The sequence below is a fragment of the Oncorhynchus mykiss genome, chromosome 32 (genome assembly GCF_013265735.2).
Source record: "Oncorhynchus mykiss isolate Arlee chromosome 32, USDA_OmykA_1.1, whole genome shotgun sequence".
Classification (NCBI taxonomy): Eukaryota; Metazoa; Chordata; class Actinopteri; order Salmoniformes; family Salmonidae; genus Oncorhynchus; species Oncorhynchus mykiss.
The window spans coordinates 10,665,741-10,676,667 of NC_050572.1; the positions used below are offsets into that span (position 1 = coordinate 10,665,741).

General features: G+C 45.4%; 2 protein-coding genes across 3 annotated transcripts; both read left to right on the forward strand.

Moving 5' to 3' along the window:
• The first annotated feature begins 949 nt into the window (after nucleotides 1-949).
• On the forward strand, nucleotides 950-3,312 carry LOC110487909 (twist-related protein). Of its 2 annotated transcripts, none has more exons than XR_005041388.1 (3): nucleotides 950-1,639; nucleotides 1,832-2,012; nucleotides 2,209-3,312. XR_005041388.1 is itself a non-coding variant. In XM_021559826.2 (3 exons), exons 1-2 carry the CDS (start codon nucleotides 1,204-1,206, stop codon nucleotides 1,976-1,978), a joined length of 606 nt encoding a protein of 201 aa, XP_021415501.2. In that variant the 5' UTR covers nucleotides 952-1,203; the 3' UTR covers nucleotides 1,979-2,012; nucleotides 2,209-3,312. The 2 variants fall into 2 exon arrangements, 1 of the variants encoding a protein (XP_021415501.2); XM_021559826.2 differs by having other exon boundaries at nucleotides 952-1,639; nucleotides 1,809-2,012.
• A 1,195-nt stretch (nucleotides 3,313-4,507) lies between these two features.
• polr1f (RNA polymerase I subunit F) lies at nucleotides 4,508-9,860 on the forward strand. Its single transcript, XM_021559827.2, has 4 exons — nucleotides 4,508-4,874; nucleotides 8,015-8,156; nucleotides 8,314-8,522; nucleotides 8,811-9,860. Exons 1-4 carry the CDS (start codon nucleotides 4,576-4,578, stop codon nucleotides 9,259-9,261), a joined length of 1,101 nt encoding a protein of 366 aa, XP_021415502.2. The 5' UTR covers nucleotides 4,508-4,575; the 3' UTR covers nucleotides 9,262-9,860.
• The last annotated feature ends 1,067 nt before the right edge of the window (nucleotides 9,861-10,927 follow it).

Sequence of the window (10,927 nt, forward strand, 5' to 3'; positions counted from 1 at the left end):
GTCCAATGCTCTAACCACTAGGCTACCTTCCGTTAATAATTGAGAAATGTATTAATGACGGTGGTCTTATGGCGAAATCCGAATATAGTTTGGTCCCTATGTGTGTGTGTGTGTGTGTATATGCGTGCGCGCGCGTGTAGGTTCGCTCTCTGCGGCTTTCCCCTCCACGCACTTCCAATGTTTGCATTGCGCTCCAGCCGTCCACCGCATCAGCGACCCGCTGTGAGCTGGGATCCGCCCTGTGAGCTCCCTGGGCCGGCTTGCCTTTTAAACCTGAGCCGCTCTGCCGGGGTCCCAGCGGGGGGCAGAACCACTTAGCTGCATACCTTAGAGTAAAGACAAATAAACAGTCAATCTTCGGCTACGGAAAACCTGCTGTTTACCTTTCTCTTTTCTGATATAAATGGCTGAAGTTCTCACTGGCTTGTCTTTGTAGCATTAAAAAAAAGATTGAACCTTTCTTTAACTAGGAAAGGCATACAGTGATGCAGAATAGGTTATAGGCTACATATATTATCTGAATAAGCTATTGTCTAGGTCTGTTTTCATGACCTCATACAGGAATTAAGGCAAATTAAACCTGACTGTTTTGCGTATAGAAATCCAGTAAATATGTGTGGTCGTTTTGACACATCTAATTGCGCATGCGTGCTCTATAGGGCAAAACGTGAAGAGGAAGATCTGACACCACCGCTCCATCCCTTTTTCAACAACTTGTCCGCTTTTAATACATTAAAAGATAGAACATTTTACTTTTTAATAGCAACTGTGCTCATGCGCAAAACACAAAACATTCAGAAATAATTTCTGGGCGTTTTGTTGTTTTTGGCTCAGAAGGTCTAACAGACTATGAGCGACCTTATCCCGCCCACCCACCCCCCCTGACGTCACCTCACCCACTCACCCAATCACAGCGCTCCCCAAAATCCACACTCCGCGCGCTGCATGGTTATAAAGATATCCAACCGGCAGAGTACCTTCTCCGTGACACACGGAGCTGGCGCGAGACTGGATCAATGTTAACTGTCTACACTCCTCTCTGAAAGGGACAAAAGAGTGTGGGAGAGAGTGAGAGTGAGAAAAAGATAGAGAAATACGGATCTTTACTCCTGTCTTAAAGGGACAGGATCCAAACAGGTTTCCAGGATGCTGTGACCCTGGTCAGGGGTTTAGGTCATCGGTCAGGGTTTAAGGGATTAGGTTATGTTTGGGGACATGATGTGTTCCCCGGTGGGGTCTCGGTCTCCGGTCGACAGCGCTGGGAACAGTGAGGAAGAGATTGACCAACACCGGAGGCCACGTAGAGGCACCAGAAAACAGTGGGCAAGCCGAAGGAGACCGAGGGAGCAGGATGAAGATGAAGAAGATGAAGGGAACCAGAATATCCAAAGCCCGGGGAAGAAGAGGGGGAAGAGGAGAGGAAGTGACAGAAGTGACTGGAGTGACGTCAGCAGTGTGAGCGGCCTACCCAGGTCTCTGGAGGACACGCAGAATCAGCGTGTCATGGCTAACGTACGGGAGCGACAGAGGACCCAGTCACTCAACCAGGCCTTCGCCTCGCTACGACAGATCATCCCCACGCTGCCCTCAGACAAACTCAGCAAGATCCAGACGCTCAAACTGGCCACGCGGTACATAGGTAGGCTACTTTCTGTTGTTATACTCAATTAAGCAACCAATTAACCAATTCTACATTTGAGGTGCCAATCCGTTAAGCACTTTGGGCTGTAAATGTCATTACAAAAGGTGTCAATCAAAAAAAAAGATGATGAAAGTGATGAGAATGATGAAGGTTATTCTTATTCTAGACTTCCTCCACCACGTGCTGCAGGGCGAGGGGATGGGCCTGGATTTGGACGAGGCGCATGTGTCAGGAGCAGCCAGCTGTGGTTACGTGGCCCATGAGCGTCTGAGCTATGTCTTCTCAGTGTGGAGGATGGAGGAGGAAGCATGCTCGGGGTCTGCTACATCATACTAGTGCTCCCTCCACTGCAGGGGCACAGCCAAACAGGGTAGGTTGTGGTTTTATTCCTCACAACTTTCTTACCCTCGTAACGGGATTGATGTACAACGCACAAATAAAGGCAAGTTCGATTACCGAATGACACTAGTCAATATCTGTTTTTGAACAATATATTTAGTAACATGATTTAAATTTGATCAAAATATCAGACATGGTAACTAATCCAATATTTTATTTATCTACAGATTATCCAAGAGAATCCATACTAGTTGGGGTGGTTCAACATGCTACAACTGGACTGTGGTACACCGGAGAACGCAGGACTAAACGGCCTAGCATGATGGAACATCTCGTAACGACGAATGTTAGAGACATAAACAAAGATTTTACAACACTTTCTGTACTGTGTATCTCTATGGTGGGAGATATGCAGGCTTGTTTCTGTGTGCTTGATTCCAACAATCCATAGGCCTTATAAGGGTCACACAGGGCAAATAATAGATCAAAAACCCATCCGTGGACAACTGTAGCTCATTTTGGTCTGTTCTAGACTTTACGCACAGGCATAGAGACTGTCAGAATGCTCCACATGACCTCTACCACAGGAGGTTGGTGGCACCTTAATTGGGGGATAAGGGCTCATGGTAATGACTAGAGTGGAATTAGTGGAATGGTATCAAATACATCCAACACTTGGTTTCCATGGTTTCCAGGTGTTTGATGCCATTCCATTTGCTCCGTTCCGGCCATTACTACGAGCCGTCCTCCCCTCAGCACTCTCTACACTCTATTTCTCACCATGGGGATTGGCAACAGATGAAGTTCCAGTCTTTGTATCAACAAACTCACACAAAGTTATACAGATTATTTTCTCCTGGCTTCTGAAATATCAATTTATTGATTGATGTTACAACGAAGAATGGGTCCATTTCTAAATGCATTTAAAATGTTGTAGTGTTGTAAATATCTTCTAATTATCTTCTGAAATAACAATTATTGTATGTTTGAGTTGACATTTTAGTCATTTAGCTGATGGTCTTATCCAGAGCGAGTAAATATACAGTAACAGTAGACTACAGATGTTCGCAGGGTTGAGGAGGTTACTTTCTAAATATCATCTGTTACTTGTCCAAAATTGTCATCAGTAATTTAATTTTGGGATTACCCAAATTTAGTAACGTAAATCTGATTACTTTCCCCTTAACTGGCATTAGAAGACAAAAAATTATCCATAAAATGCATTTGGTGTGTCATCATACTGGTCTCTGACTTGTGGTCAGACTCGCTCAGGTGGAACAAATGTAAACTTGCATCTTTTTTTTCTCCAATGCTGAATTGAACGTAATTGAGAAAACAGAAAGTGGTGTCATAATGTTGTTGTTTTTTCTTCTCGCAGACATCCTTTCTGAATTTAAATCCAAGAAGTAATCATCAAGTTTTTCAAAGGTTATCTGTAATCTCATTAGAATATTTTTGCTGGTAATGTAACTGATTAGTTTAGTTGAAATCAGATTACATGTAACTGAGTTACTAAACACTGGATGTTTAAAAAGGGCCAAGCTGGAGCCATATCCCATACAGGACGCTGCCATCTAACGGTTCAAATGAAACTGACACTACATAGAGAGAACGCCTGTACATCCAACAGCACAGGGTAACATACCACTACCCCTCTAATTTCACCACTACTCCTTTAACTTCACCACTACTCCTCTAATTTCACAACTACTCCTTTAACTTCACCACTACTCCTATAACTTCACCACTACTCCTATAACTTCACCACTACTCCTATAACTTCACCACTACTCCTCTAATTTCACAACTACTCCTTTAACTTCACCACTACTCCTATAACTTCACCACTACTCCTTTAACTTCACCACTACCCCTCTAATTTCACCACTACTCCTTTAACTTCATCACTACTCCTTTAACTTCACCAGTACTCCTATAACTTCCATTACTCCTATAACTTCCACTACTCCTATAACTTCACCACTACTCCTATAACTTCACCACTACTCCTATAACTTCACCACTACTCCTATAACTTCACCACTACTCCTATAACTTCACCACTACTCCTATAACTTCACCACTACTCCTCTAACTTCACCACTACTCCTATAACTTCACCACTACACCTTTAAACTTCACCACTACTCCTCTAACTTCACCACTACTCCTATAACTTCACCACTACACCTTTAAACTTCACCACTACTCCTTTAAACTTCACCACTACACCTATAACTTCACCACTACTCCTATAACTTCACCACTACTCCTTTAAACTTCACCAATACTCTTCTAACTTCCTGTAAAATGATAGTGGAAAAACGGCGTCATGATACACTATTATGTTTGACTTTCTTGAATGCATTTCAATCATGGCACACAATCAATGAAGCGCTGTATCTGTCTAACCCAAACGCCTACGTAGAGAAGGGGGTCAGTGAACGTGGAGTGGAAAGTGTGCATGTTTAGTTTTTGACTACTCCTCTCCGCTAGGAGACGACATAACAAAAACACCGGCTGTCTAAACTCGCGGTCCCCCTTCACTACGGAAGTCTTCCCTCGTCGACTTCCTTCCTGCTGTCTCCAGCATCATGGCGAACTTGGAGCAGACAGAAGACGACCCAAAACACGCAAAAATGTCCACCGAAGTCTCAGTTTTAACCAATCCGACAGCAAACGGGCCTTCTGCGGCAGGCGGTGGAGACCCAGGCGCGTTCCCAAGTCTGATCCCGTCGTTCGCTAGCGCATGCAAGTTGGTGTCAACGCGGTACTCGTGTCTGGTCATGGACACGCACAGAAGACACATTGCCCTGTCGCCCATGTACCTGAAGAAGAAACGGACAGGGATCCAAGAGGAACTGAACACCGAACTGCTAAGATACTCAGAAAGGTAAAGCTATGGGTTGAATATGCTGGTTAGTTAGCTCACGAAGTTGCTAGTTATCTGCGATGTGCTGCTGGTTTAAACGTGTTGTAATACGCATGTAGCTCGTACTAGTGTAGATCCGACGCATGCGCACCAGAGGTAGTCTGGCGGTAAACATGTATTGCTCAAAAGTGCTTTATTTCGCACTTTGGATAAATGACAGTTTGCGCATACAGAAACATTTTGTCTACTCTAACACTTCACTTTGGCGAGTTAAGAAAGTAGTTAGTTATGTTGAAGCTAGTCACTAAACAACTCGTTAGTGAGAGCGTAGCTGAACAACGCCATGGACCAGAGCTACCTAGCATGCTTCCTACTTTGCAGTTGAAATCCATATCATTCCGAAATAGTTACTATTTAGAATATATTTGCTGTTGCATGCCTGATATCGAGAACAGTGTCACAAAAGACGTTGATGGTCATGGCCCGCTACCAAAACCTGTGAGCTCTCCTTCACTACAGCCGACGTGAGTAAAACGTTTAAACGTGTTAACCCTCGCAAGGCTGCAGGCCCAGACCCCAGACGCGTCCTCAGAGCATGCGCAGACCAGCTGGCTGGTGTGTTTACGGACATATTCAATCAATCCTTATCCCAGGCTGCTGTTCCCACATGCTTCAAGAGGGCCACCATTGTTCCTGTTCCCAAGAAAGCTAAAGTAACTGAGCTAAATGACTCGCCCCATAGCACTCACTTCCATCATCATGAAGTGCTTTGAGACGAGTCAAGGACCATACCACCTCCACCCTGCCTGACACTCTAGACCCACTCCAATTTGCTTACCGCCCCAATAGGTCCACAGAACGATGCAAGCACACTGCCCTAACCCATCTGTACAAGAGGAATACCTATGTAAGAAGGCTGTTCATCGACTACAGCTCAGCATTTAACACCATAGTACCCTCCAAACTCGTCATTAAGCTCGAGACCCTGGGTCTCGACCCCGCCCTGTGCAACTGGGTCCTGGACTTCCTGACGGGCCGCCCCCAGGTGGTGAGGGTAGGTAACAACATCTCCACACCGCTGTTCCTCAACACTGGGCCCCACAAGGGTGCGTTCTCAGCCCTCTCCCGTACTCCCTGTTCAACCATTACTGCGTGGCCACGCACACCTCCAACTCAATCATCAAGTTTGCAGACGACACTACAGTGGTAGGCTTGATTACCAACAACGACGAGACGGCCTACAGGGAGGAGGTGAGGGCCCTCGGAGTGTGATGTCAGGAAAATAACCTCCCGCTCAATGTCATCAAAACAAAGGAGATGATCGTGGACTTCAGGAAGCAGCAGAGAGAGCGGCCCCCTATCCACATCGACGGGGCAGTAGTCGAGAAGGTGGAAAGTTTTAAGTTCCTCGGCGTACACATCACGGACAAACTGAAATGGTCCACTCACACAGACAGCGTGGTGAAGAAGGCGCAGCAGCACCTCTTCAACCTCAGGAGGCTGAAGAAATTCGGCTTGTCACCAAAAACACTCACAAACTTTTACAGATGCACAATTGAGAGCATCCTGTCTGGCTGTATCACCGCCTGGTACGGCAACTGGCACCGCCCACAACCGTAAGGCTCTCCAGAGGGTAGTGAGGTCTGCGCAACGCATCACCGGGGGCAAACTACCTGCCCTCCAGGACACCTACACCACCCGATGTCACAGGAAGGCCATAAAGATCATCAAGGACATCAACCACCCGAGCCACTGCCTGTTCACCCCGCCATCATCCAGAAGGCGAGGTCAGTACAGGTGCATCAAAGCTGAGACCGAGAGACTGAAAAACAGCTTCTATCTCAAGGCCATCAGACTGTTAAACAGCCACCACTAACATTGAGTGGCTGCTGCCAACATACTGACTCAACTCCAGCCATTTTAACAATGGAAAAATGTATGTAATAAATGTATCACTAGCCACTTTAAACAATGCCACTTAATATAATGTTTACATACCCTACATTACTCATCTCATATGTATATACTGTACTCTATATCATCTACTGCATCTTGCCATCTTTATGTAATACATGTATCACTAGCCACTTTAAACAATGCCACTTAATATAATGTTTACATACCCTACATTACTCATCTCATATGTATATACTGTACTCTATCATCTACTGCATCTTGCCATCTTTATGTAATACATGTATCACTAGCCACTTTAAAACAATGCCACTTAATATAATGTTTACATACCCTACATTTCTCATATGTATATACTGTACTCTATACCATCTACTGCATCTTGCTTATTTCGTTCGGCCATCGCTCATTCATATATTTTAATGTACATATTCTTATTCATTCCTTTACACTTGTGTGTATAAGGTGGTTGTTGTGAAATTGTTAGGTTAGATTACTTGTTAGATGTTACTGCATGGTCGGAAGCACTAGAAGCACAAGCATTTCACTACACTCGCATGAACATCTGCTAACCATCTAAACTCGAAATCGATCAGACGTGACTTACCCGTGATTAAATGATTGTATCAGACCCGTTACTGACAGCTGTCTGGGTTCAGGTCTTAACGGGTAAAAACGTTTCTTCGCTTTTCTGACAGTTCTGGAGTCTTGGTGTCACCTATGGTGTTTTATGATTAAATATAATAAAATATATATATTTTAAAAATCCCTTTTTTCTTTCCTGCCTTGTTAGAGCTGCCAAATACTGAATCAACTAGTTTCAGGCACTGCTATCTTGCAGTTTGGGGTAGCCCCTCGGCTGCTGTCAGAATAATTAATGTGGTGGTCTTCCAACATGGCCGCCAGAAGGTGTCGTTACGTCAACTGCCAGCCCCCTATAGCGTGCAGAATATATCAGATCTTTACCATGCTCTGAGAACTGGTATTGAACGTCCCAGGAACCGCATGAAATATGTTACATTGATCTTCTAGCCTGCACATAATCATCTGTGTATTTGGCGTGTTCTCTGCTGACAATAACACACCCGGGTCGTATTCTCTAAGGAACCAAACAGAAGCAAACTGGCCCGGAACGAGGTGGACGTACCTTGAAATGGTGTTTTTAAAAAAAAGTTTCCTGTTGCAAAATGTTTTGCTATGGTGTGCGCTAATGAATATGACCCTGTCCACCTGTGTTCCCTGTGCAGTCTGAAAGGTGTGCCTCTGGCCTATGATGAGGTCAGTTTGCTGGGGCAGCATGGAGACATCTACGACGATAACGGATACATTCACCTCGACATACAAGCCAACTTTGTCGTCTTCCAACCCCAGAGAGGACAGAAACTACTGGTGAGAGGCAAGCTGTTTGTGACTAACTGATACCGAACAGATGTGTTTCTTACAGAGAAGGGCACGGTGTCGATGTGTTGTAGCTAGTTACGATGGTAATCTATTCGATATGGAAAGAGTCAAGGTGCAGCTAACTCTACCCCCCCCCCCTCTCCAGGGTACAGTTAATAAGCTTGGTGTGAGTCACGTGGGCTGTTTGGTCCATGGCTGTTTCAACGCCAGCGTTCCGAAGCCAGCCCACGTCACCATGGAGACCTGGAGGGAGGCAGGACCCAGGATAGGGGCGGAGCTGGAGTTTGAGGTCTGTCAGCTAGACGCAGACATAGTCGGAGTACTGCTGATCAGAGGAAGACTTGGCAGGACACGGTAGGTTACAGTGTGTCTGAGATGGATTACATTGCAGTCGGACTGTGCAGAATCGCTGATCTACAAATAACTTTGCATCCCAGTTGTTGGATCGACTCATCAAGGTCAGTGATTCTGGGCCTCGCACGGCAGGGGGCAAGCTGTACGGGCTTCGCACGGCAGGGGGCAAGCTGTACGGGCCTCGCACGGCAGGGGGCAAGCTGTACGGGCCTCGCATGGCAGGGGGCAAGCTGTATGGGGATGTTAGAGCTGTGTTATCTGAAGCTGAACAGTTGTGTTCTCTCTCAGGGTTCAGGAGCTGATGGCAGCTGGAGAGAGTTCTGATCCTACTGACCCCGCGGAACAGCTAGAGGAACCAGACGCAGAACCTGCTCTAGAACCCAACCAGGACTGGCCCGACGCCACCGTCAAACCCAAGAAGAAGAAGAAAAAGGAGAAACACAGAGAGGAGGTGGCTTCAGTACCAGCCCCCGGAGCCGTTGTCGTAGGAACAGCGGAGGACAGCAGCACTAACGGCCACACTGAGACGAGGAAGAAGAAGAGGAAGGAGAAACGACAGAACGAAGAGGATGAGGAGAAAGAAGTGGGGGGGGAGGGTCCTGTGGAGGTGCAGGGGAGCGACTCCAGTGGTTACCTTAGTGACAAGCCAAACAGGAAGAGGAAACAGGGTGACGATATCACGTCCTGTCTCCATGGAGATCCTGAAACGCCCAAAACTAAGAAGAAAAAAAATAAATGATGTCACTGCGACTAAAATTGAGTGAAACTGAATGAACATTAAAAGATGATGATGTTGACTAATGGAATGTCTTAACTACACCCGGTGACATAGTTTGGTTCCATCTTCAGCCCTATATGTGGCCTCCCATACTGTTGGAGTGGTCCGTGTCTCTCTCTTGATGCAGCTCTTTGTGTAGTTCCCTTTACAAACCTGCAGAGGGAGCCAAGTCATTTCTAGAAGCCTCCATGGCTCTTGGTAAAGAACTCCAGTGTTTGTTAGCCAGGTTTTACCCTTCTAGCTATCGTTAGAACGCATCAACATGCTGTAGGGCTATTCATCACGGCTTTACCACGGTCTTCAAATCTGAAATGGCACCCTATTCCCTACATTGTGCACTAGTTTGGGCTAGGGTTGATAGGGCTATCATATAGGTTGTAAAGTAGTGCACTATGTAGGGAATTAGGGTTTCATTTGGAATGGAGATGTTTTGTTGTCAAGGCCCCAGAGGGAAGAGATGTTGCCAGGGTCTAGTCCTACATTTGGATAGGTGACACATTGAAGACTTCAGCAAAGCAGAGAAAAGTGTTTTTATTAATTAAATAATATTACATTTGGAAGTGACTGTGTTGTGTGTCTTTTTATAAGTTGGTGTGGTAGGAGATAGTTACAGTCGTAGATGTGGGTGATGATGCAGGTCCATGAGAAGGGCTTGCCAAGAACAACTGCCAAAAGGACTAATTTGAGGTATGTCCATCTCCCCAAGTCACCCGAGTGGGTGTTACATAATTGTACAGTTTGTCATGTTTTGTACCAGGAAGTTATCATTATGCAATCAGATCAGACGGGTTCATACCAGGGAAGAGGAGTGTGGAGCCGGTAAATATGTTGAGCCACAACCCCCTCACTTAATCTGAGGTTTTTTGACTAGGATCTACAACGTGTAGGGTTATTCCATATCATTGGGTGAATCAAAACGAACACCTAACTGTTGTACATGCAGTTACACGAACACTCCCACTTCAATTTTCTTACTATGATTTTGCAGATCGCTGCTTTGAGGAAAGTTTCCCTTGCAATGACTAATGTGGTTGCAGCCTGGTTTCATAGACTAGACGTAGCAAAGTAAACATCCATTTTTGGTACTCTCAAATGACCTTGTTACATTTGGTATGGTTACTTAAGGTGAAAACGAAAGTAGGGTGGTTGGTCATGGTGGATGGGTAGGTGCGTATAACGTTTACGTCTAGCAAGCCGAAGGTTGTGCTTTCGAATCTCAACAGACAACTAGCAGTTTAGCTCATTTGCAACTACTTTAACCTTAGCCCCTAGCCTTAGCTAATGTTAGCGTTAGCCGCCTAGCTAACGTCAGCGTTAGCCACAACAAATCTTTCCTAACCTATAATACGTTTAGCTAAAGCGTAAGTATGAATTGCAATTCCTAACATGGATGATGGACATCCACAAATTAATACCATATGAAACATAACATCATACTAATTGGAATGTCCCGGATTTACCTTTACTATGTTACCCCTGAGTTCAGGTTGGTGGTTGACTTGACTACCTACGTTGAATGCGCTGATTAAGTTGTTCTGGATAAGAGCATCTGCTGAGTGATCAAAATGTAGTCTGGTGCACTTGGTGGGTGGAGTTTGCACACTTTAGACCATTCCATTGGTCCTAA

What these genes read in the sequence shown, in the direction of transcription:
- LOC110487909 (XM_021559826.2), top strand. Translation starts at nt 1,204, where the DNA reads ATGTTTGGGGACATGATGTGTTCCCCGGTGGGGTCTCGGTCTCCGGTC. An exon ending in ACTGGCCACGCGGTACATAG is followed by an intron (nt 1,640 to 1,808) that starts GTAGGCTACTTT and finishes TTCTTATTCTAG; the next exon opens with ACTTCCTCCACCACGTGCTG.
- polr1f (XM_021559827.2), top strand. Translation starts at nt 4,576, where the DNA reads ATGGCGAACTTGGAGCAGACAGAAGACGACCCAAAACACGCAAAAATG. An exon ending in CTGCTAAGATACTCAGAAAG is followed by an intron (nt 4,875 to 8,014) that starts GTAAAGCTATGG and finishes TTCCCTGTGCAG; the next exon opens with TCTGAAAGGTGTGCCTCTGG. An exon ending in GGAAGACTTGGCAGGACACG is followed by an intron (nt 8,523 to 8,810) that starts GTAGGTTACAGT and finishes GTTCTCTCTCAG; the next exon opens with GGTTCAGGAGCTGATGGCAG.